Source organism: Aspergillus welwitschiae (assembly GCF_003344945.1).
Source record: "Aspergillus welwitschiae strain CBS 139.54b unplaced genomic scaffold BDQ94scaffold_2, whole genome shotgun sequence".
In the NCBI taxonomy this organism is placed as follows: Eukaryota; Fungi; Ascomycota; class Eurotiomycetes; order Eurotiales; family Aspergillaceae; genus Aspergillus; species Aspergillus welwitschiae.
This window is the reverse complement of record NW_020798696.1, coordinates 369,155-392,128: the sequence shown is the minus strand read 5'-3', so window position 1 is coordinate 392,128 and position 22,974 is coordinate 369,155. Positions and strand designations below refer to the sequence as shown.

At 48.7% G+C, this 22,974-nt stretch overlaps 10 protein-coding genes across 10 annotated transcripts; 5 read left to right on the top strand and 5 right to left on the bottom strand.

The window, feature by feature from the left end:
* Nucleotides 1-356: 356 nt before the first annotated feature.
* On the top strand, nucleotides 357-2,130 carry BDQ94DRAFT_133862 (6-phosphogluconate dehydrogenase). The gene is made up of 3 exons (XM_026764372.1): nucleotides 357-750; nucleotides 836-1,026; nucleotides 1,172-2,130. Exons 1-3 carry the CDS (start codon nucleotides 585-587, stop codon nucleotides 1,904-1,906), a joined length of 1,092 nt encoding a protein of 363 aa, XP_026631451.1. The 5' UTR covers nucleotides 357-584; the 3' UTR covers nucleotides 1,907-2,130.
* Nucleotides 2,131-2,405: 275 nt separating this feature from the next.
* BDQ94DRAFT_165572 (alpha/beta fold hydrolase) lies at nucleotides 2,406-3,266 on the top strand (the record flags this gene model as incomplete). Its single annotated transcript, XM_026770348.1, has 1 exon — nucleotides 2,406-3,266. One exon carries the CDS (start codon nucleotides 2,406-2,408, stop codon nucleotides 3,264-3,266), a length of 861 nt encoding a protein of 286 aa, XP_026631450.1.
* Nucleotides 3,267-3,285: 19 nt separating this feature from the next.
* On the bottom strand, nucleotides 3,286-5,611 carry BDQ94DRAFT_179567 (cytochrome P450). The gene is made up of 9 exons (XM_026773417.1): nucleotides 5,168-5,611; nucleotides 5,069-5,104; nucleotides 4,784-5,005; nucleotides 4,075-4,715; nucleotides 3,886-3,997; nucleotides 3,771-3,821; nucleotides 3,690-3,715; nucleotides 3,518-3,591; nucleotides 3,286-3,423 (listed from the first exon to the last, which is right to left on the bottom strand). The coding sequence occupies exons 1-9, from the start codon at nucleotides 5,481-5,483 to the stop codon at nucleotides 3,369-3,371; spliced, it is 1,533 nt and encodes a 510-aa protein (XP_026631449.1). The 5' UTR covers nucleotides 5,484-5,611; the 3' UTR covers nucleotides 3,286-3,368.
* Nucleotides 5,612-6,132: 521 nt separating this feature from the next.
* BDQ94DRAFT_179563 (pentachlorophenol 4-monooxygenase) lies at nucleotides 6,133-8,125 on the bottom strand (the record flags this gene model as incomplete). Its single annotated transcript, XM_026773416.1, has 4 exons — nucleotides 7,913-8,125; nucleotides 7,439-7,838; nucleotides 7,028-7,378; nucleotides 6,133-6,976 (listed from the first exon to the last, which is right to left on the bottom strand). The coding sequence occupies exons 1-4, from the start codon at nucleotides 8,016-8,018 to the stop codon at nucleotides 6,133-6,135; spliced, it is 1,701 nt and encodes a 566-aa protein (XP_026631448.1). The 5' UTR covers nucleotides 8,019-8,125.
* Nucleotides 8,126-8,368: 243 nt separating this feature from the next.
* BDQ94DRAFT_179561 (fungal specific transcription factor domain-containing protein) lies at nucleotides 8,369-11,155 on the bottom strand (the record flags this gene model as incomplete). The annotated part of the gene is made up of 4 exons (XM_026773415.1): nucleotides 8,369-9,121; nucleotides 9,176-9,420; nucleotides 9,473-9,883; nucleotides 9,924-11,155. 4 exons carry the CDS (start codon nucleotides 11,153-11,155, stop codon nucleotides 8,661-8,663), a joined length of 2,349 nt encoding a protein of 782 aa, XP_026631447.1. The 3' UTR covers nucleotides 8,369-8,660.
* Nucleotides 11,156-12,381: 1,226 nt separating this feature from the next.
* Nucleotides 12,382-13,468, bottom strand: BDQ94DRAFT_133855 (uncharacterized protein). The gene has a single exon (XM_026764371.1). It carries the CDS (start codon nucleotides 13,206-13,208, stop codon nucleotides 12,651-12,653), a length of 558 nt encoding a protein of 185 aa, XP_026631446.1. The 5' UTR covers nucleotides 13,209-13,468; the 3' UTR covers nucleotides 12,382-12,650.
* Nucleotides 13,469-13,613: 145 nt separating this feature from the next.
* BDQ94DRAFT_133853 (CENP-S family protein) lies at nucleotides 13,614-15,111 on the top strand. The gene is made up of 4 exons (XM_026764370.1): nucleotides 13,614-13,791; nucleotides 13,847-13,970; nucleotides 14,093-14,126; nucleotides 14,271-15,111. The coding sequence occupies exons 1-4, from the start codon at nucleotides 13,759-13,761 to the stop codon at nucleotides 14,386-14,388; spliced, it is 309 nt and encodes a 102-aa protein (XP_026631445.1). The 5' UTR covers nucleotides 13,614-13,758; the 3' UTR covers nucleotides 14,389-15,111.
* Nucleotides 15,112-15,206: 95 nt separating this feature from the next.
* On the top strand, nucleotides 15,207-16,552 carry BDQ94DRAFT_165566 (uncharacterized protein; the record flags this gene model as incomplete). The annotated part of the gene is made up of 5 exons (XM_026770347.1): nucleotides 15,207-15,353; nucleotides 15,409-15,442; nucleotides 15,496-15,744; nucleotides 15,804-16,370; nucleotides 16,425-16,552. 5 exons carry the CDS (start codon nucleotides 15,207-15,209, stop codon nucleotides 16,550-16,552), a joined length of 1,125 nt encoding a protein of 374 aa, XP_026631444.1.
* Nucleotides 16,553-17,108: 556 nt separating this feature from the next.
* Nucleotides 17,109-18,612, bottom strand: BDQ94DRAFT_165565 (cytochrome P450; the record flags this gene model as incomplete). Its single annotated transcript, XM_026770346.1, has 4 exons — nucleotides 17,109-17,712; nucleotides 17,791-17,913; nucleotides 18,047-18,206; nucleotides 18,270-18,612. 4 exons carry the CDS (start codon nucleotides 18,610-18,612, stop codon nucleotides 17,109-17,111), a joined length of 1,230 nt encoding a protein of 409 aa, XP_026631443.1.
* A 1,424-nt stretch (nucleotides 18,613-20,036) lies between these two features.
* Nucleotides 20,037-22,624, top strand: BDQ94DRAFT_165564 (isoprenoid synthase domain-containing protein; the record flags this gene model as incomplete). The annotated part of the gene is made up of 4 exons (XM_026770345.1): nucleotides 20,037-20,322; nucleotides 20,466-20,766; nucleotides 20,833-21,580; nucleotides 21,644-22,624. 4 exons carry the CDS (start codon nucleotides 20,037-20,039, stop codon nucleotides 22,622-22,624), a joined length of 2,316 nt encoding a protein of 771 aa, XP_026631442.1.
* Between the last annotated feature and the right edge of the window lie 350 nt (nucleotides 22,625-22,974).

Genomic DNA, 22,974 nt, shown 5'->3' with positions numbered 1-22,974 from the left:
TTGGTGTGATTCGGCGTTCAACATACCCATTCGTCGGTTTCCTTCCTTTACTCTTCCTTGACGTCGTTCGCCTGCCCTCGTTTCATCATTTCCTTGGCCGTATGTAGCACAGACATCTATAGATTAATTAATTGAATCAGAAGATATATAGACTAGAAGATCGTGACGATTAGTAGTAGCCTTCGGGCCAATCCTCAGTGGGGAGAGTGGATGCCTCACGGTCCAGGCGGCGGGCCCATCCCCGTGACGCCCTCCGGCGCCATACCGCATTGGGGCTTCCCCGCATTGGAGGCAGGAAGAGAAGATCGTCGAGTCTCAACTCTATTCGTCGTCCCCATTGATGCCCCTGGCTTGAGGTACTTGAAGGATGGAAAGCCTCGGAAAGCAGCGGAGTTCCACCTTTACAGGACTCCACTTGGCTGAGGGGTGCTCAGTCAGGCCCATTGGGTGCTATTCTTGAACTTACAGCTGCTCCCTCGGATCACTACGCTTCTTTCTCCTACAAATACCATCCCTTCCTAACGCTACTCTCTGTGTTAGAACCCGAGTGACCTCTTAAAATTATTATACCTCCTCTTCTGAACATGAGCCTCTCGCGTGCTTTGCCCCTTTGCAGGGGAACGAGCACCTTATTCAGAGCATCTCCTTCAGCTTTGCGCCTCGCACATCACTACCCTCTATCTGGCCGCACATTCTCAACTTCTGCGCAACGAGATGCTACATGGGGATTCATCGGACTGGGCCAAATGGGTAGGTATTCGCAATCCGCGAAAACACGGACCGTCATTCAATGGCATTGTCTAGCGTACATTGACAATCTACTTGTCCACCACAGGCTACAACATGGCTAAGAACCTGCGCGCTAAGATCCCTGTGACGGATACCTTGATTATACGCGACGTGAATGAAGAGAATATGTCTAGGTTTGTGAAGGAAGCGCAAGAAATTGCTAGAAGCAGCGGTGCTCCTGACAGCGTTTCGGAGGTTCTGGTGGCTCAGACCGCGAGAGAACTTGCGGAAAAGTCGGTAAGTTGATCGTTCCTGTCACCGCTCGATGCGAGACCCTACGTGGCGTTTGTGATCGGACACTGCCTAGTACATGCTTGAAGTACTGTTTCTGCTCGCAAGAAGCCGCATCTATTTGCGTTTACATGCTGATAATAATATCCAGTCCGTCATTATCACCAGCCTCCCAGGGCCGCAGCATGTCAAGGATGTCTATCACTCTATCCTTCGAGAAGGAGAACTTCCCGCGCTAGAAGAAGAGCGACTGTTCATCGATACGTCAACAATTGATCCTGCGTCATCGAGAGAAATCGCAAACGCAATACAAACCACATCCCAAGGGCGCTTTGTTGATGCCCCTGTGTCGGGTGGCGTGGTGGGTGCGCGCGCTGGCACATTAAGCTTCATGTTCGGTGCATCTTCGCAGACTGGTCAATTCCTTGATCGTGTGCGATCAGTACTACTTATGATGGGAAAGAGGGCGTGGCACATGGGCGCCCCGGGAGCCGGCGTTTCAGGCAAACTGGCGAACAATTACATCCTGGCGATCAACAACATTGCGACCGCGGAAGCAATGAACCTCGGCATGCGTTGGGGACTGGACCCAAAAGCTTTGGCGGAACTCGTCAATTCGTCAACTGGCCGGTGTTGGCCTATGGAAGTCAACAACCCTGTACCTGGCGTGGTCGAGACAGCACCGGCATCTCGTGGTTACGAGGGCGGCTTCGGTGTGAGTCTGATGAATAAGGACCTTCGATTGGCGATTACTGCTGCGGAGGAGTCGCAAACACCATTGGCGCTGGCGGACACTGCTCAGAAGGTGTATAATGCCGTTGAGGAGGAACACCGAGGGAAGGACTTTTCCGTGGTGTACAAATGGCTGAAGGAGCACTCGCAATGATATCTCGGCTGGTACATGAGACCATCGGCCTCCGATAAAGTCTAGAAGATTTACTTTTGTCAAGAAAAACGACGATGTCTCTAATGAGACTACTTGGTCCGTTATTCTTCCTACTTGCCAAGCCTGTTCATGATCTGCATTTCTAGTCTCTGTCAGCTATTATCTCAGTTATTATATATATAGATGACGCTTGCAGCACCATTGTTATATTAAATATCCCCTACAGGGCCATTTTATACTTACTGGCTTCCCATCAACTAGCTTACAATCTTGCCCTCGTATCTGAAACCTTCAAACGAACTAGTCCGAGCCCCAAACTAGATTAGCCAACCCACAAAACAAATGGATAAATTGGCGTGATCTGACAAATCCACAAAAGCTATGACTCCCAACCCTGTCCCTCCTTCGATACCCTTTCTTTTACCGAACCAACCCCTACCAATCCCTGCACAATTCTCAACAGCCTACCCTCCTATACACAACCCATCGTAATACAAAAATGGACCTCCTCCCCACCCAAACTCTCGGCCCCAGCAACGGCCACCCCATCCTAATCATCCCCGGCTGGGAAATGACCCCCCAAACGGAAATGCACGACTTCGAGCCCATCTTCACCACCAGCAGCACCCCCCTCCGCCGAATCTACATCGCCTTGCCCGGGATGGGCTCCACGCCCGCAAGGAACATCACTTCCCTCGACGACATCTACCACCACCTCGTGCACTTCATAGACTCTACTCTGGGGAATTCCCGCTTCATGCTAATCGGCTCCTCCTGCGGCGCGTATCTCGCCCGCGCGCTGGCCCAGAAATATCTCCACCAGATAGATGGCTTACTCCTTCGGGTACCGCTCATTGAGCCGGAGGATAGTAAGCGTGACGTGGATACAATTGAGCCACTTATCAAGAATGAGGGTGTTATGAGTAGTTTGTCTCGTGAAGATAGGATGCTCCTTGGAATTGATAATGGGGGGAAGGTGATTGTGCAAACGGAGGAGTATGTGGTTGAGTTGAAGAGGAAGCATAGGGAGGTGTATGTGCCTGCTGAGGAAGGGGCTGATAAGAGCGTTTTGGACCCTATTAGGGGGGACGTGGGGAGGTATCGGTTGAGTGAGGAGGTACTTGGTGATGGGAGTGGGGAGAAGTTGATGGCGCCTACGTTGGTGCTTTGTGGGAGGCAGGATGAGTGCGTTGGGTATCGGGATTGCTTGGGGTTGTTGGAGAGGTATCCCAGGGCGACGTTTGCGGTGCTGGATCGGGGCACGCATGGATTGCCGGTTGATGGGAGTGAGAGGGGGGTGTTTGGGGCGTTGGTGAGAGATTGGGCTTTTAGAGTGGGGGAGTGGAAGGGGAATCAGTAGTTTGGTTTAGATTTGGTTGGTTTGGTTTGTATGTACAGTTTTGGTATATTTCAAGAGAATGTTGGGTTTCATTTTGGAAGTGGTTGCGATGTGTATGGGGCGTTATGATTTGCGAGGTGAGAGTTTGACTAGCAGGCCTTCTTGTTTGACAAACCACCTAGACTTAGTGTCAGTATTGACCTAGCTGGCTTGATACGCTTGATGCGAATTGTGTTTCTCCGCTGAGGGAGAGCAGAAAGGAGTAGACGCACCAGCACGTTTCCTGCCACGGCTCATCTGGGTTCGCAAGCTGAATGTCGAAGCGATCTAGGAGGGTCGGGATCATCTATTGCTCGGTTAGTTGATGTTGTGTACATTCTACCGTAAAAATTCCGGTGTGTCGGTTGTAAGGAGTGGTGGTTATGAAGACAGATGGCTATTTACCTTGCTCATTTCCATCCAGCTGATATCTGTGAGAAAGGTTAGCTACGAGATTTTGAATCGATGATGACGAAGTAGACGTACTCTTTCCAATACAGAGTCGTGAACCACCTCCAAAGGCGAAGAAGTATCGTCCTAGTAGTAGGAGGAATGTAATTAGCTAAAATATCAGATAATATGGAGGCGGTTTGTAACGCACTCATATCTCCTGTCTTCTCTCCTAACCATCTTTCAGGGCGGAAGGCTTCAACGTCGTCGCCGAATATACTTGCGTCGCGATGGACGACCCAGGCGTTAACACCCACTGTTGTCTAGATATTGCATCCTGTGTCAGTACAAAGTCCTTCACTGGGTAACCAGAAAGCCATATATATCGGTGTCAACTTACCCCCTCCGGCAAGAAGCACCCGTCGATCATAATTCCCCCCTTGGGAACAACACGAGGGAGACTCATCCCAACAGCCGGGTGCAATCTTAACCCCTCCCACATACACGCCTGAAGATACGGCATATCATTTGCCTGGTCCAGTGTAACCGGGTCCGAGAATCTCCCTTGACGTTTCCGGTCTTCAATTTCATCCCTAAGCTTCTTCAAGCACGTGGGATTCTTCAAAAGGTGGTAAATGATCGACCTGATCGAGATAGCAGTGGTGTCAGAGCCCGCAAAAACATTCGAGGTGGCCATTGAGAGCACGTCATCATCCGACAGCTGGTTTCCTTTCGTCTTCTGCACGTCGAAGAGCTTGGATAAGATGTCTCGCTCTTCTTTTGCCTCTTCGACATGCTTCCCTTCCCGACGCGCCATGATCTCACGAGCGGCAATCTGTCGAATTGTACCATGGCGTGCTGCGATACCCAGACGACTTCCGATGATAGGCGTCATGTAATCATGCAGCCAGTATACCCAGGGTACTTGACCCACCCAAGAAGCCGAGCGAAGTGCGTTTTCAATTTGACGGAACGCGCCACCGTCTGTTCCGTTTTCCAGGAAACCGAATGATTTGGAGAATGTTATCTCGCCAATTACATCTACGTAGTATGTCATTAGCGAGAACATGGAATGAATAGGAGACACTCTCTCGAGGAAGGGACCTTACCGAAAGCAAACAACTGCACCCACTTCCCCAGATCAACAGTTGCGTCAGACCCTTGGCGCTGCATACATTGCATGAGTCGTTCGACGACTGCATCCACACCATGCTCGAAGTCCTTTAGACTACTCATGGAGTAGATGTTGTTGACAAGTCGTCGCTGAGCACCGTGGATAGTCTCATTCCGTTCTGCAAAGAGATCGAATTTACGACGGCCTTGCCAAACGCCTGTATCATTCTCTTAGCTAGTGACCTACAATATAAAGATTTGGGTAAGGGAATCAGACTCACTGTACCAATCACTCTTTGCGAATTTATTTCCGGCCCCTTCACATTATAACAGTGTTAGCACTCGGAAGGACAGGGTTGGGAAAAGGAGACTGCTCGTACCATAGATCAACTGAATGGCATTCAAATCCGCCACACTAACTTCGTTTGGTCCGACACGAACCAATTTTCCGTACTCCTCATGAAGACGGGGGTACAACCGATGCATATTGCCTTTGTCTGAGAATAATACCAACCACCATCGCGATAGACTGGCCCAGAAGGGGCCGGGGACTTTGGCTAATGAGCTATAGTAGCGGATGTATAGAACATAAGGAATAACCGAGAGGAGTGATAAGCAGGCAATATATGCGAGCAAGTATGTGATGGGTTCATGATGTGTTGAATCAGGTCGGGTCAGGTCACTTATGATGCCCATCTTGGCGAGCTTGTCGGTGGTGAATTGATCTGGATGAGTCTTGGGAAGGAAATTGAAGAATAGACGAAGGAGAGGTCCATTAAATAACTTGAGAGTCAGTGGTACTGATAAGCACTAGAAGGGCGTTGTGTGTCTGACTCCGTAATTACTGAGAGGTCATCTTACTCCGGCCTGCCACTGGCTGGTTGTGGGGGTGGGTCGAAGATCTGCGGGGTTCGGTAAGGCCTCCAGCTTCATTTCATGGCACAAGACAGTGTATGTCTCTTAGTGCACCGGTACATAGACATTATGATCTCAAGACGAGTCTCAAAAATGAGGAACATCATTTGGCGCTGAGAATCAAGCTCGGAACTAGAAGCCCCACTTGCAATAGTGGTGGTATGTTTCGGCTTTGGTAATATTACAATACAGCACCCGAAACCGAACTATATTGATCGTCTCCCATCGACTATGCTCATGCTATGCCAGATTATGTGAAAATTACGTCTGTTCCAAATTGAGCGTGGGTCCTGAAAAATCCAGATATGGTTTTAGATTTGTGACAGCAGGCCCCAAGAGGATGTGTCCGAAATACCGGTCGACGCCGTATCTACGCCTAGCCACAAAACATACACTCAAGCTTCGAGAGCCTGGCAGATTCATGTATTCTTCACCGAGTAATAAAGCCGGAAAAATATTTAATGACGCTACTGGCTTCGTCAAGCTGTGTTGCATAACCCAAAATTCCATCAGGTCGAACAACGACGGCTGCGCCATTGCTATCAGACACCGTATAGGCAGCATGAGCAGAGCCCTCTGGATCATAATAGAGTCGACCTATCGTTGGAATACTGAACCTCTGGTCTCCTCCAGCAGGACTCTGAGCAACCACAGTGAGTGATCGAATCATTTTGCGAGGAAGGCTTTCGCTGAGCTGTTTCACTATCTCCACGGCATGAATGAGACTTTGCCCAGTTTTCTCAGGATGTCCAGCGAGGAGAAGAATCGACCAAGCACCAACGTTCGGCATTAGGTGGAATAATCTAATAGGTAGTCGTGATCCAGGAGCATATACCAAAGCATCTGGAGCTCTCCAGCCTGCTGAAATTGCCGTTGCTAGGGAAGTCTTGTTGATGATACTCTCGTTATAGTGGATTCCCAACCCAATACAGAAATCTATCGTGTCATCAAAGACCTTGGCAAACAGCTCGTTTGAGCTTAAGGATAGATCCTTGTACCTGTCAGGAACGGTACCCGATATGGTAGCCGAGAAGTCCTTGTCAAGGTTGATTAGATGCTGCGCTACAGGACGTCGCTCTGTATCATAGCTGCGAAGCACATCATCATTATACCAGCCTTTCACGATGCCGCCGAGCTTCCACGCTAGATTCACAGCATCATGGACGCCTGTGTTCATGCCCTGTGCTGTGCCAGATGAGTGCGTGTGACAGGCGTCGCCTGCTAGTAACACACGGTCGTTGTTATAAAAGCACTCTGCTACGCGTTGATTGATACTGTGCTGCATGTTAGAAAAGTGACCTGGAAGACTTGGAAGCAAGACTTACCCATACAAGGTCCACCAGTCAATGGTTTCAAATTCCAACGAAAATGGCTCCATAGACTTGACAGCCTCCACCTTCGCGTCCTCAAGTGTAAGCTTGTCCCCGTATTTGGCGAGCATTTCCGGTGTCATAGCAAATCCGATCCGCTTCACGCCATGATCTAATTGAACCCAGAGCACATTCCCATGACTTTTGGACTCAATGGAGGCGAAGCCAATATCAGCCTCAGGCATATCAGTCTTGAAGCGCCCATCAATGCGTACCCATCGAAAGTTTGTGTGGTCGCCTTCAAATGGAATACCAGCAAGGCGTCTCACAAGCGAGTGGCTACCATCCGCGCCAACAATGAATTTACTAATCAGCAATATCAGTATAGGCCTCTCGAGCAACGTTGATTGATGATTGCTCACATACCTTCTCACCGTCAAGCTTCTACCCGAACTAACCTCTGTCACATGCGAGACGACTTTATAATCATCATCACAGGCTTCCTCAACGATGAAGCCGTCTAATCTCCAACCAATGTACGGCTCGCCTCGAAGCGATACATATGCATCACGAATTACCTCCTCCGAGAACTTCTGGCGAATATTCAAACAATAATCCAGGAACGTGCCACGCATATGCTGGTACATAATTTCCCAGCCTCTAGACGACACCCGCTTGCCGTCCCTGTACGTCACACTGTCACGGGCCACATAGCCAATTTGGTTCAGGTCGTCTAATATACTCAATTGATCCAGCAATTCAAGCGTGCGTGGGTGGAGAGTTGTTGCGCGGCCATACATTGCCTGTTGAGCTTTGTCATGTTGCTCTGTGCAAAGCTGTTAACAAAGCTCTGCTTCTTAGAGAAACTCAGAAGACAGAGTAAAGTGAGAAAGTCCTTACCAACGAATAAGGTATCCACACCCTGTCTAGCAAGTGCATACGCAGTAAGCAAACCAGTAGGCCCACCGCCGCTAATGAACACGTCCGTTTTCTTTACCTCGGTCATATGGAAACTACCTCCGCTCAGTAGTACAAGATAAGATTGGGTGTATCATTCAATAGAAACAAGCCATGCGGTTGTGACAGTGTGAATAACCGAGGTTTGAAGCGGAGTTCCCGGGGTTTAAAGCCAATCCAGCTTGTCTCATATATAGTGTCAACGAGGAGGAGCACAGGGAAATCGCGAGAACCCCTCACACATGACAAGGTCATGTGCTGGATTTATGCAAGACCACCTTAGGATCGGCAGCCTTTGATTGAAGAGTCATGTGACTTGATAAGTCTAAGCTAGGCTCAGCGATTCGGTTTGTAGCTCGCAGAGTAGAATAGGTTGCTTCCCATAATGATAGTGATATAGGCCTTGTATTTCGGGTTCCTAGCTAGTCCTGTATGCTGACCAGGCAGCCCTCCCCCTTCGGAACATTCGATTAGCCTCAACAATGGTTGGGCTTCATGTGTTCCGGGTTTTCGCGGTAAGACTTACTTGATAGGATAACCGGATACATATGCTTTGCACGAGCTCCATCTGTTATGAGAAAGACGGCGTACGATTTATCGTTCGCAGGGCCAAAGACAGAGAATCATCTCTAGTACTAAATTGCCTCATCGTCGCTGCATTCCACAATGACACCCACACCCAATGCTAATGTTAGAAAAATGATGGCGCTGTCAACCAAAGGTCATCCCATAGCATCTCCATCAAAGAACTGTTCACATCATCTCCACTCCAGAGAGAGTCCAATGCCTCAGAGAATTGAGTATCCAGAGCGCCTTGACTGGAATCATCGCCAACTTCTGATCCAGCGAGAGTCGGAAGGTAATTCGGTGCCCTAGGTAAACTTGTGTCGTGGCCCGGATATTGGCCTGTAGTCTGAGGCACAGGTTTATTGGTAAGCACTCTAGCTTCATGTCCTTGGCTGTCTAGCACTTGAGATAGAGTCTTCCGCAAATTGGTGGCGCAGTTTCTGGCCGTGTTGCTGTACGGGTTCATGTTTTCCAAGCAGTCACAACAGCTTTTCCAAGCATTCTCCAAGACTGGCTGAGAAAATTTAGACGTCAAAGCAGGAGACGCCTGAGCCAGTATGAGAACAACGCCAGCGGTAAAAGCATCTAGTAGTTAAGTTCAGCGGCCGTCACTTCATACATGTCACGGGAAGAACATACAAAAGACATTGTACCACCAAACACTTGCTAATTCAGTCGTTGAAATATCATTCATAAGGTGCGACAGCTCAATTGCAGTTTCAACACATGATGTCGAGCAGCTGATACTGAAATCCACGGATATTCTGCTTTTTGATAATACTTGTCGGTATCGAGGGTAGCCACCCGCTTGACGCGGTGGGAAATCGTTACGGCAAAACTTGACAAGCGTAGGACGAAGAAGCAATATCCTCAAATGAAGGAACCTGGGGCGAAAGCTTAGTGACCTTTCATCGAATGAATCGCAGGAGTATGTACCTTCCCCTCAATAGACTGCTCTCACGACGGAATGGTCCAGCCACATCCGCGGGCTGCTGTGCATCACGCCATTGTAGAGCCACTGGAAGGTTTGATTCAAACGCCAGAAGCTCCTCATCCAAACTTAGCAATGTCTGGGCTAGCTCGTTTTCAGACTTTGGCCGCTCTGACTGATCAGGAGCCCTCTCGTCCTCCCAAGGCTCATAGACCTCGGATAGAATCTTTCGTAGTATTTTGTATAGCTGAAGAGTTCTGACATAGAATTCAGTTCCTGAAAGCGTTTCCGTTGATGGTTGGCATGTTGCCATGGCTGAATCGAGATATTCATCATCGATAGCTTCTGGAAGAGGTACTGCGGAAGAATGAGTCATGGGAGGTCGACCCAGCATCATACTACTTGCTCTTGGGATTCTGTTAGTAATACACACGATCCATAATCTGAAGCACTCACAGATCAAGCATTACACATCCATGCCAGACGCGCCTTCTCATCTGTATTTGGGCTGGAGTTCTGGTCCTATCTGCCTTAAGAGAATGCATTCCAAGTGACTGTGCAATTCTGCAAGCAAGACCAATAATATTCCAACATCTCGATGGGGACTCGCCTCCTTGCAAGTATTGTGATGTCAGGAGTAATGTTTGTACTAGGGCTAAATCACCTTTATCAAGTGATATCATGTTCAGTAGTCGCTGCGAGCGCTGAAAGAACTCTTCTGCCGTAGCTTCCCGCGCCGTTTGATCTAATTTGGAGAAGTGGCACCCTAAAGCAAAGATAATGTTCAATGCACAATGGAAGAGTGGCAGGGACGCGCATGCATCTCCTAAGCCCAGCCCGGACAAGATGGTCTCCGCGTCTGTCTCTGCCAGTGGCATCCATAGGCGTCCATAAGTACGAAGGAAGCTTGTCTTATGGACATATGGATACAGGCTGTGTATTTTTTCGAAATAGAGGTTCAGAAGGTAGTCAGCTAGTTGCCGTGGTGGTAGATCGTAGGCTTTGACACTCGGACCATTCTCTGCCACCGGTGGCATTGCAATTGATGGTGTGCCAGAAGTCGCAAGCGGAATCGGATATGCTGTCGAGCTTCCTCGTTCAGACTCTTTCGTTGCAGAATCTTTGATTTGCTTCAGAAAAGAGGCGACCGAAGAGTCACCGAAGAACTCGTCCTCATTCTCTGACAAACCGAAGAGTCCGTCGGGTGTTATACCCATTGCGGTGATTCGGCTTTGGCTTCCTCTCGAATTTCGGAAGCCCGAGGCTTGCCTTGTTCTAGGACTAAAGGCATTGTTTTCGTCATTGCTCATGGGGGAGTGTGGAAATATAGCAGTACGGTCCCCTTCTGCAAGTGCTTGCAGAGACATGCTCTGAGAGCCAATGGTATTTTTATCCAGCTCACTCCGATTACTGACACCATTTGGCGTTCTCAGTCCATTTTTGGGTCCTATTGAAGCAAGTGGGCTTCCAGAGGCAGGAATGTGAGTGGCTCTTGTAGATGCAGCTCGATCAACGGTGTGTAACCGGTGTATATACCTGGCAGTCACAACTACAGTTGGCTCGAAGTATGTCCAGTATATGTGCAGCATGGTCTTACTGATTGTCACGAATTTTCCTTGCGCTTCCAACGGGATAGGAGCACAAGGTCTCTCGTCGCTTACATGGACCACAGGTTGGCTCAATGCCATCGCAGCGGATCTTTCGGGCGCGACATGGTGTACAGGCGATTGCTATCTTTCTTCTTTTATTATGTTGTTGGGACTAATCATAAGTCAGAAGAACGATGCTGCTACTGTTGTGGAAGCAGGTAAGTACGCACCATTCTGATCAGCAAACGAATAAAAGCGCAAGGTGCCCTGTCGGTAAGACCTAAAGAGAACGAGTATAAACATTTAAGCTAAACTTGTATGCATCTGCTGTATGCAGGCAAAAGATCTGTGACTTGCGAAGAGACGGACGTCTTCGTTCTATGTCTCGCTGATACCCCAGATCAAGTGGGGCGAGCCGCCTCCAGACGGGTAGTAGCGTGACCGCTCCTCGTTGTTGCGCAGAGGAACCGCCTCTTTCAATATTATTTTATCTCGGATAGATTGCTGACTTCCTAAGAAGATTATATCTAGAGTGACCTCACATTCTGTCTGAAACTGTGGGAATCGAACAATATTGCTATGTAGTGGAAGTCTGCATGGTGAAGCACTAATGCCTGGCGCGTTCACAATAGCGTACTCAAGATATTCGCCAACGTAACGGCATTGAGAAAGTCCTCGCCATGCGAACTTTACTACCCAATTTCTTATCAACATTTTCCAGTTACATCCCTGATCTTGATGTTCCCCATTACTCTCATTCTTTCAAGTTTCCCCTCATCTTCAAGCAAAAGGAGCAGTCATACACCACGGGGAGTCAGTTGACTGTATCGGAAGTGTATCGGTAGCAGTATCGGATACTGTACCGGATGCTGTATCGGCAGATGTATCAAAACCAATGCCGGGAGCAGCTTCCTACCATCGTTGACCCATTGATCATCACTCTCGGCTTATTTTGCAAAAGCATCTCTCGCATTGATGGGTTATAAGCTAATTATGCAGTTCTTCATTTGCATAACCATAGTATTCTGATTGTGGTTCAAAGGGCCGATGCCGATCCTACACTTGCTTTATCTGTCAGGGAAGTGGAGAAGTTACTTAACTGTCCAGAATCCTACTGATTTAACCTCAGGTAGCTGCCTCTTCTTGTTCGTGCTTTGGCTAAAGGTTGTTATTGGCTGTATCAGATATACTGAGTATTTGACTGTAACATATCCTTTCAATCCGTTAGATGATGGGCCTCTCTCTCCGACCTGATATCTTGGAACTCCAAGGGCCTTAGGCATACTACCAACAGGATGAAGAAAATCGCAGATATTAGTAGTTACTGGAAATCTAGACGTGTGGTATTGTTCAGCTATCATAGCCAGCTACAAAGTCTAAAGCCACTTGGGAGTCAATGTATCGGCGTCGTAAATTAAAAGGCAGCGCAGAAACGCCACCTTGATGCTTTATCTTATTACAAATATTATAACCACACACTTGTTGGTCGTACATCCTCAGAAAGGCCCCAACCTCCCAAGTTATATGTTTCCCATCCAAAATCATATTATCAAATACAAGGGAGAGAAAGCAAGATGAGGTAAGAAGACTCAACCTACTCCTTCTTACCGGCGTTCTTCTCATCCTCCGACTCACTCCAATCCAGCAGCTCCATAAGCTGTTCTTCAGAGAGGTTGTGTGTCCGGCTCTCAGCCTCCTTCTCCAGGTTCTTCATGTACTTCTTCTGCCTCTTCCGGGCGTTCTTTCCCCACTCAGGCACGCCGCTCGCCGTCGCGAAGTCCTCGCCATCTTCAATCTCATCGTCCGTGTTCTCCACTTCTCCGAGAACCCTGCCACCGCCGCCACCGCCACGGAGCTCATTAGCTGACACCTTAGCCTTCCTGGCATCCTTCTTGGCCTTTTCCTTCTCCATCTGCTTCTTGCGGTCTCGGTCGTGCATGTACTTGAAGAAGCGCTCGATGTATGGCCGGACGAGAATGTAGCCAACCACAGACAAAATAACCTTTGTCCAGCGGTTGATGCTCACATCAGCGAAGGAGGCATAGAGGTTTCCGAAGAACCGGGTAAAGATAGTCTCGCAGAAGGTGTAAAGTTGGCCGAAGAAGTCATTGAGAGCATCAGCGGCGATATCGCCTGGATCGCGGGTTGCCATTGTGATTGGTATGTTATTTTTTCACTTATAAGTGACCGTGTGTCCGAACGTTGCTGGGTTGCGTGGAGGGGAAGTCGCCGGCTTGGGCCGGAAGATAGTGGATGTTTTTGTTGGGAAGCGTTGTTGTGGGGTCTTGGAGACTCAGGAGGCAGCTCGCCGGTTGAAGCTAATGAGTTGCTTGCGAGACAATTATTTTGCCTGACAGACTGACGGATAAGTGTAAGGAGAACTCCCTGGTCCGGTGAACAGGCGTGGAACTTGATGGACAGTAGAGAAGAATTCCGAATGTGGAAATGGGTCGTTCGGGTCTAGCGTCATTCCGCGCTCGGAGTTATGGATTCTCCGGGACGAGCGGAGAAGCCAATCACAACCCATTCCCATTTGTATGTCTGTTCAACGCGTCTTCTGGGGACACGGGCATCGCGCGTCCAAGACTGCTGAATCCATCAACGAAATATTCCATCTTACCGCCACGGTAGAACAGCTTGTTTCGCATTCTATTAATTTCAACATACACAAGCTTCTTGTTTCTCGCTAGTCTTGATACAGAATGGAGCAGAACGAAGAAGTCAACCTTGAAGAGGTAAGTATACATCAACCATGGCATACATAGCACATAGTAACAAATCGTCTTGCAGCGCTTGAAATCTGCTCTCTGGTTGTCGATTGGAAAGATCGTGGATGAAGAGACTATTAAGCTTGGTGTCAACGCCACCCCTCAGTTCATCGGCGCTTTGACTGAAATGGTCTGGGCCCAAATTGGTAGGTACATATTGTACACGAAAGTATTTGCAGACGAGTCTCGATGCCGTTCACTCGTTGCATGGGGACTTTCGTCATATCTCGATCACTGTGACCAGCCGCTGACTAAGGATGATGAACAGAGACGGTCAGTCAGGATCTGGAGTCATTTGCTAAGTAAGTCACGATCTGTAAGCCCTGGTTCCTAATTAGCAGGGCCTGGTTACCCTGATTTGATGTGGCCGTGACCGTCCAGGGCCGATCTGGATAAGGATATGCTTGACCTTGGTTCCGGGCTAACGCTCGGAATTTCCTATTTAGGCATGCCGGGCGCTCAACAGTCAATGTCGCAGATGTGATGCTACTTGCACGCCGTAACGAAGGACTGGAATCCATCTTGCGAGCATTTGTTGAGCAACAGCGTGAAGAAGAAGCTTAATTGGTCGGGTTTCTATTCCCCACACTTGAGCCTTGCACCTTTGCAGACTAAAGTACTATGTGGCAGTGGGGGCAGATGGTTGGCGATTACCCATCGCTACCACTCAGAATTGCCTCGACCTTTGTTCTAGAAACCTTGCACGCAGTGCTGCTGATCTCCCTAGGCTGACAGGTGCTGGACACCAATGGTTGGACAACCTGGTTGCGCCGTTTCGTGTGACAGCTGCGGGACTTGATATTGCTCAGTGTCATGCGTCGGATTGCCGGGAAATATGACGCCACTGCCCAGCACCCCACAAACTGGAAGACGCGCTTCGCTCCCCGACGCCATCTCAAGCCACCCCGTTTTCGATTGTTGGTCGCTTGCACGTTGAGCCACAATTAGCAAATTCTTGAACCTGAATTAGCGCCACTGAATCCCAGCAAATCTTGGGATGGCTAGTTGGGGCTCTATGATATTTCGCAGGCCAATAGCATGGCGCCGCGCAGAATGAATGCAACATCGTGGATGTTGTAATGGTTGTCAAAGGAACAAGACGCGATGGAACCAATCAGATTCAATGGCCTATCAATACATCATGGTCTATTGAACCTAATCCAGACGAGCGGCTTATTGTACTATAGATCTATGATCTCGGGTGACCATGATCAACGTCATCAAAACGTCTAGGATCTATTCGCCTCAGTTAGCACTTCATATAAAATCTAATTGAAGCTTTCAGACCCTTGGGCTCTGCACTAGAACTATATTCCTGATAACTGAAGGGTTTTTGATATTCAATATCATTTTATGGGACGCTATAATTCTCCCTTGCAACAATGTTGAACACTGCAACCGACTCTGTCAATACATATCGGACAACACTAAAGACTACGCCTGTCATGAAGGCAGCGCGCTTCCATGGTCGCGGCGACATTAGGGTTGAGGAAATTGAAGAACCGACATGCGGCAAAGGGCAGGTGAAGGTGCGCTTCGTGCGCCTAGCAACCGCGATGATCTGCGCTAACCGATCTACTATAGATGCGACCATCGTTTGTTGGGATCTGTGGCAGTGGTAAGTTCGCGATTGACTTCTGTACCGGAATCTTCTAAAATTTTTCGCGAAAGACATCCACGAGTACTCTGGAGGCCCTGTTCTGGTACCAGAAGAGCCTCACGGAATCACGGGAACCAGCCTACCAGTTACACTCGGGCACGAATTCAGCGGAATCGTCGAAGAAGTCGGAGAGGGCGTGACCCATGTCTCTCCGGGACAACGAGCGGTGGTGCGACCGACCATCTTCGATCGAGAATGTACGTCATGCAAGCAGGGCTATGAATACTGTTGCGAGAAGATTGGATTTATCGGGCTCTCGGGTACGTCCATATCCGTACAGGATTTGGCATGCAGACCTATGTACTAACCAGCTTGGTAGGCTACGGTGGTGGGTTAGCAAAGTACATCGTAGCACCCGCAGAACATTTCTATACGATCCCCGACAACGTATCCCTCGAAGCAGCAGCATTGGTCGAACTGTTGGCAGTAGCCTGGCACGCCGTAAACATATCGCCCTTCAAGCCAAATGACAACGTCTTGGTACTAGGGGGCGGACCAGTCGGAATTGGAATCATCCAGGTGCTCGAGCTACAGGGGGCAAAGAATATCATGGTGGCGGAGTTGACGGAGAACAGGAAGCGGTTTGCTTCTAATTACGGGGCAACACATATCCTGGATCCGCGAGAGGTAGACGTTGCCGCAAAGGTTCGCGAGTTGACCGATGGCGTAGGAGCGGATGTTGTCTTTGATACGGCTGGCGTGGAGGTAGCTCTGAATGGAGCCATTGCGGCATGTCGAACGCACGGAACGATAGTAAACATTGCCGTGTGGGAGAAACGGCCAGCCATTCGAGTCAACGAATTGATGTATAGCGAGGTCAACTATACAGGGTCAGCACTGTACGATGAGAGCGCGTTTCGCGAGGTCATTCGGGCACTTAGTTACGGTGAGTTGTGTGGTCTCGTTCTTGTCCCCATTGGCTTTTCTGATTGTGTTCTAGGTCAGCTAAAACCTGAGCGAATGGTCACGTCGAAAATCAGGCTGGATGAAGTCGTGGAGAAGGGCTTTCAGGCTCTGGTGGATGATCGTGACTCTCATTGTAAGATATTGGTTGATGTGCAGGCTTAATAGATTTGGACCAGCACAAACATAACATCCACTTCATATAATGCCTAGTACAATAAGTTTACTGCGTACTACGTATTAAACGTTACGAAAACTCATCGTCTTGCATCGCTGCAAGTGCTGCAGGATGCTACGACCCCGTAGACTCGTAGAATCCCTCATTGCAGTGACTGGTGCGGTCTTTGGGGTGGTATGGAGACCGTCGAAGACGCCTCTTTCTTTGCTGCTGAATCAGTTTGTTGCTTCCATTTGTTGCGCCAAGAGAAGCAGTCAGGCATTACCGCCTCTAGTTATGGGGGTATTGGGTACTAATGTATCATAGTGTAGTAAGATCTGGTAGCATAGCATTTGTATACATAGCGGGCCGATGGTTTGAGTCATATTAAAGGAGTTATGGCAGGTTTTCTAGTAGTTCCCAGTAACTCGTAATTAGTAGTACTATATTAAAGTTGATGAGTTATAGCCCATAGTTAGTTGATTGACAAATTACAGAATAGACCTGAGATTAAACTGATAAGAGGACTATATTGTAGACAGAGATAATCCAAAGTATGTCAAGTCAGACACGCTCCTGCACAACGGCCTTTACATGATATCCCGAGTACACCATCCTAGATTCAACTTCCCTCTCCCAAATAAATCGATGTTGATCCTTCATCTTCAAATCAAAGCGATAAGCCAGCAAAGCTGTCGTCAACCTCAAGGTCTGAAGGGCCACCTCCCTCCCAAGACAAGCTCTCGGACCCGAGCTAAATGGCTTAAATGCCTCATGCACATCCCTAGCATACGGACTGCCCTCACCACGTTCGAACCAGCGCTCAGGGCGGTACTCATCCGGGGCATGCCAGTACCTGGGGCTTCGCTGCATGGTATACGTCTCCGTATATACCTCCGTCCCCATGGGGACGTAGAAGCCTTCAATCATGGCACCGGGGGACCGACGGGACGCGAATTTGCCCGCCACTGGAGGCGTTAGACGGAGCGACTCGAAGATACATCCATTCAGGTAGGGCAGCGATAGCAGTTTCTTGCCTGTGATGTCGTCGATGCTCTGGAAGGTGCTAGCCAGTTCGCTTCGGAGTTTCTCGAGCACTCCTGGGGTTGATAAGAGTCGGTAAAATAACGCCGATAGGGATGTTTCGGTCGTCTTGAAGCCGGCGATCCTGGGAGATATGGTTGATATGATTTAATTTCATCTGTGCCTGTTGGCCTTGGGAAAGGTCTTCACTGCTACTACTTACATTAGAACGGTGGCGTTACTGTGCAATTCGCCATAGCTTAATTCTACTTCTGTGGGGTTGCGGCTTTTGTGGCCCATGATATGTGTGAGGAAATCGGATCGGCCATCTTGTCGGTCAATGCAACTAGAAGAAGTATTTCAGCTCGGTTCAATCAGTGCACGGATATAGTCAGGCTCCTTATGATTGAAGTGACAAGCACCAGGGGGTAGGGGAAGGAGAGGAGGGCGGATATTAACGAGTAGGGAAGGCCATATACTCTCGAAATGTGGCAATGGGCAAGACCGCGCGCAAAGTAGCTGGCGGTACCAAATGCAACGCCAACTTGAGCAGCCCTTCGACTTGTGGAACAGCATAAGTGATAGCTTCCAGCAAAGGAAAACACGCTTGGTATATATCGACAAGCGATCGCAGCGTGTCTGGGGATGAAGGCCTTAGCGAAAGAACACTTTCGATTGAACGTGTCAACAAAGCGGACTCACCGTGCTTCTCTGCAACTAGAGGTTCTCCGAATGAAAGATCCCCAATAAGGTCCCAAAGAAATCTGGAAAAGTAATCCGTCAAGTCGATCACACCTGCATTTTGTTGAAGTCTTTGTAAGAGGCGGTCAAGGTGCAGGCGCAGCAGGGATTCCTGTTCAAAAAGCGCGTTTGATGTGAAACCCGGCAGTAAGCGTTTACGCATCTTCTTGTGCTCAGCTCTATTCGAGAGCGAACCGATATTGGGAGCCCTGAGGATTATCACGAGCATCACGTCCTGCAGGGTTCCGTCTCTGCCGAATAACTCATCGGAGCCGCCATGGGTCGGTTTAGCATTGTAGATCATCTTTTGAGCTTCAATGCTCGCGAATGACAGCTGATTGGGGCCAACTCGAATAACAGGGCCTGTACGTTTTATTTTCCTCTGGCACGTCAGTGGGCCTTCTATTATAGCACGAGAGCTGACGACAGAAGGATTGTATCTGACCATATTGTCTGTGTAGTTCGGCCAGATCTGGGTTCAGTCTCCGGCGGTACAAGGATCTCATTGACCAGAACTAGAAGGATACGAAGACACATTTCTCTTCAGAACAGGTTAAGGGCTGGCTGCTTCTGAGGCTGACTTACCGGGAACACTGCTCCAGTCCAAGGACCAGGAACTTGCGCCAAAGGGTGAAAAAAGTAGTTGTAGATGAGCATCAACACCAAGGCTCCCGTGCCCTACATCAGTCATTTACTGTGTTCAATAATGAGATAGTACATCATGGGAAAGGGTGTCTCATACCAGTGAAAATGTCATACTGGCAACCTGTACCAAATTGACGACAGACATAGTCAAGGAAAGGCGACGGAGCGTTCGAGCGAGAAGATGAATCTAGATTATTGACTTCCCACCTAAGGTAGCAGTAGCATAGATTACCAGTCCTTTTTTCGGCGCTTAAAGTGTGATCCTGTACTTCAAGGAACGAATAGCTCGGAACGAGTCGAACAAGACAGTAAGCTAAGAAAGCTGGCGGCCTCTATATACCATTCCACATTACATAGGAGGCGTAACTTCCCGTCGCATCCCTCCTGTCATGATGTCACCCTTGAGGCAGATAAGGAGAGTATCGAACTGGCTCGTTGTTAATAAGGGGTGGGATTGGATGAAGGAGATTTCTGTTACCACGCTGGATGGCAACCTGAAGGTAGTTTTGCTTTCAACCACGCCTACGTAAACCCTAAGCTCATTAGATAGAATACTTGTATACTTCGCTAGTAGTTGGGTGTATGGAATATTCAATGAACTACATTCTCTTGCAAGTTTTGCCTTCGGGAACGGCCCTAGGCTTCTAGTATCAATATGGTGCTCTCGTTGATCTCTTCCCTATAATCTCAGGCTAGTTTATACCAGAATATGCTAACAACATCTACTGGTGAGAACCTAGGGCATACCAGTAGTAAGTATAGAAACATAAACCGTACGGACGTTCGTTGAACATCACGGTGTTACCACGCTGGTCTGCAACCTGGCCGCAAACAGTCCAGAATCAGATTATACAAGGTTATGGAGTGACGCCTTTACTCTCCATGTGGAATTGGTCCTGCCTTCTGTAGAGAGGCATGGGAGCGCCGTGTCTAACAAAAGGCCCACTTATAAAGTCCCTGTGTAACCCTGAGAACCGGCAACTCAACAGTCGGCTTCATACTCGCTTGCTTTGGTTGACAGCTGGTACTCCACCCTTGAACCAACCTTAATTAAGCTTGGTGCTTCTAAGTCTCCCCCACACAATGGAGGGCTGGCAATATTCCCGACCGATAGATGATGAGACTATCAAGAAAACACCATCATTCACCACGCTACCAATCCGCATAAACAAGCAAAATGATGTAGCGGATGAAGCCACCAAGAGAGCTCTTCGGGACTGGGACCATTATGTGAACGATGGCCTGGCAAAGACAGCCCTTATCTCCATTAGTGAGCTGGGAAACCTGGGTGCTTTCGCCTACCCCGAGGTGCCTCCCGAGAGACTGGCAATTTTGACCTACTTGACAGATTTGGGGATGCTTCATGATGGTTAGTGATCTCAAACCCTGGCACTTCTTTCTTTTCTTTCTTTCTATCTTCTTTTCTTTTTTTGGTTACTCTCGCTCTCTATCTTTGGCCCCCTCCCAACCCCCTAAAACCCGGCGTGGACAAGTAATTAACCCTGCATTTAGATGTGTACGAGGCATTGGATATGGATCAAGCAAGGGCAGAACATCGGGACTTAGGTGCCCTCTTTGATCCCCATGGGCAACAGCCGTCGTCAAGCCGAAGCACCCGTGCGCCCAAGTTGAAGAAGCTAGTATCGCAAATCTTACTTGAGGCGATCCGCATTGACCGTGATCTGGGTATGTACATGTTTGACATGTATAATAAAGGATGGCTGTCCGCTGCAGGGGGGAAGGAGGGCAAGGCACCTCAATTCAACTCTTTAGAGGAGTACCAAGCCTACAGAAGGGATGATTTCGGCATCAGGTATACCTACCCTCACCCATTTCAGTTTACTCAACTTGGAGGCAATTCGGTTTCTAACTAGATCAGGGCATTCTGGCCGATGGTGGAGTTTGGCATGGCCATGCGACTGTCGGATGAAGACAAGAAACTCATCGAGCCCGTTATGGAACCCATTGACAAGGCAATCATCTGGACTAATGATTACTGGAGCTTTGATCGGGAGTACCATGAGTCTGTAACCAGCGGGAGTCGACTCACTAACGTGGTAGAAGTGGTTCGTCGGACCGAGAGCATCTCTATCGATGAGGCAAAAGCCAAGGTTCGCCAGCTCCTCGTCGATTTGGAGCAGCAGTACCTTGAACGAAAAAGCGCAATTTATGCCCAAACCCCATCACTTCCCTCCCATGTGAAGAAATGGGTTGAAGTGCTGGGGATCACGGTGGCGGGGACTCACTATTGGGCCAGCTGCGCTCCCCGTCACCGTGTCTGGCGCGATCACTCAATTAAAGTGCAGGATATAGACAAGAGCAATGCTCACCAAGTCTATAGCGCTCGAAAAGAGGAGCCTAAAGAATCCAATGGCATCAGCAGTCTTTTATCTGAAGATGCAAAGCTAACACGCACCCAAATGAATCCGGAACTGAGTAGACCGGAGATTATGCAGCTGAATGCTAAAATGACACTGGATCAACATGATACCGGGCACATCGTGCAAGCTGTATTAGCACTTCTCTCGAGGATAGTTGAACAATGCGAGAGCCTGTTCAGTGTTAAGGAGCATGAGAGAGCCAGGCAACTCCAATCAGATGCAGCAAATGGGACTAGTTCCTTAGAGGTATGTTTTGAACCTTCACTTCCTGAACATTATATTTGTACTGGTCGCTGAGAAGTAGTCTAGGTTGGCAGCAAACGGAACCAGGAGGCAGAGGACCTGTGGTACAAACCCGCAAACACAGCCCTCCAAGCACCAATCCATTACATCTGTTCGATGCCCTCAAAGGGGGTCCGGTCCCGAATGATTGAAGCATTGAACTACTGGTTTGGGTTGAACGAGGTATCCTTAACCAAAATTGAGCAGCTGGTCGATATCCTTCATAATGCGTCATTGATTCTAGACGACATTGAAGATAACTCACCCAAGCGACGAGGAAAGCCCGCCACGCACACTATCTTCGGCCATTCGCAAGCCATAAACAGCGCCAATTTCATGTTCGTCCAGGCCGTCCAAGTTGCACGCCAGTTCCGCAATCCGAACGCTGTTGAGATCCTGCTCGAGGAACTGGAGAACCTGTATTTGGGACAGAGTTGGGATCTGTACTGGAAATACAAGCTCAAATGCCCGTCACCCTCTGACTATCTGAATATGGTCGACAACAAAACCGGGGGGCTGTTTCGTCTTCTTTTGAGACTCATGCAGGCCGAGAAAAGAAAAGATGCGGCTGGGGAACTAGCTAACATGGACGGACTCACCCTTCTGTTTGGGCGGTTCTTTCAGATTCGTGATGATTACATGAATCTTCGCTCCGGTCTATATACCGAGCAGAAGGGTTTCTGTGAAGACCTCGACGAGGGCAAATTTTCTTATCCGATTGTTCTTTGCGTTGCAAACCATGCAGAATTTAGGGACCTCATCGATGGCGTCTTCCGACAGCGGCCTACCGTCATCAGTGCGAGTGGAATGCAACCGCTAGCCCTGGAGATCAAGCAACATATTGTCGAGTACCTTGACACCAGTGGAACATTCCAGCATTGCCGTGACTACCTGATGCAACTGGAAAGATCCATCATCTGTGAAATTGACCGGATTGAGAAGGCCACCAACGAGGGAAACCCAATGCTACGACTATTGTTGGAAAAGCTGAGTGTGAAGCAGGATTGAAGTCCAAGTCTGGATCCAATACAGGACAAATACTACAGACATCTACAAGATGAGACGTTTCAGGTTTGAGGTTTACTGCTAATATAATGGGCTTAATTTTGTCCACTGCGGCTTTTGTTGGTACAAGCAATTCACCTGTTGCCTATTAGTGGCTTTCTCGGCTACCACATTTCCACACAATAAACGAAGTAGATGGGTCCTTTCTAGGCCATGTAATGTGGTTATGGTGGTAAGAAGAATTCACCATACGACTTGAGATACTGGAGGGAGAAACTCAATTCTTTGGAGCCGCCCCGGAGCTTTTTTCCGTCATTCCACCCGGATTGTATTTGTTGCATATGTAACCTTTT

What these genes read in the sequence shown, in the direction of transcription:
- BDQ94DRAFT_133853 (XM_026764370.1), top strand. Translation starts at nt 13,759, where the DNA reads ATGGAGCAGAACGAAGAAGTCAACCTTGAAGAG. An exon ending in AAGAAGTCAACCTTGAAGAG is followed by an intron (nt 13,792 to 13,846) that starts GTAAGTATACAT and finishes ATCGTCTTGCAG; the next exon opens with CGCTTGAAATCTGCTCTCTG. An exon ending in GATCTGGAGTCATTTGCTAA is followed by an intron (nt 14,127 to 14,270) that starts GTAAGTCACGAT and finishes TTTCCTATTTAG; the next exon opens with GCATGCCGGGCGCTCAACAG.
- BDQ94DRAFT_133855 (XM_026764371.1), bottom strand. Translation starts at nt 13,208, where the DNA reads ATGGCAACCCGCGATCCAGGCGATATCGCCGCTGATGCTCTCAATGAC.
- BDQ94DRAFT_133862 (XM_026764372.1), top strand. Translation starts at nt 585, where the DNA reads ATGAGCCTCTCGCGTGCTTTGCCCCTTTGCAGGGGAACGAGCACCTTA. An exon ending in CATCGGACTGGGCCAAATGG is followed by an intron (nt 751 to 835) that starts GTAGGTATTCGC and finishes TGTCCACCACAG; the next exon opens with GCTACAACATGGCTAAGAAC. An exon ending in GAGAACTTGCGGAAAAGTCG is followed by an intron (nt 1,027 to 1,171) that starts GTAAGTTGATCG and finishes AATAATATCCAG; the next exon opens with TCCGTCATTATCACCAGCCT.
- BDQ94DRAFT_179567 (XM_026773417.1), bottom strand. Translation starts at nt 5,483, where the DNA reads ATGGGCATCATAAGTGACCTGACCCGACCTGATTCAACACATCATGAA. An exon ending in GGTGCTTCTTGCCGGAGGGG is followed by an intron (nt 3,998 to 4,074) that starts GTAAGTTGACAC and finishes TGCAATATCTAG; the next exon opens with ACAACAGTGGGTGTTAACGC. An exon ending in ACGACTCTGTATTGGAAAGA is followed by an intron (nt 3,716 to 3,770) that starts GTACGTCTACTT and finishes CCTTTCTCACAG; the next exon opens with ATATCAGCTGGATGGAAATG.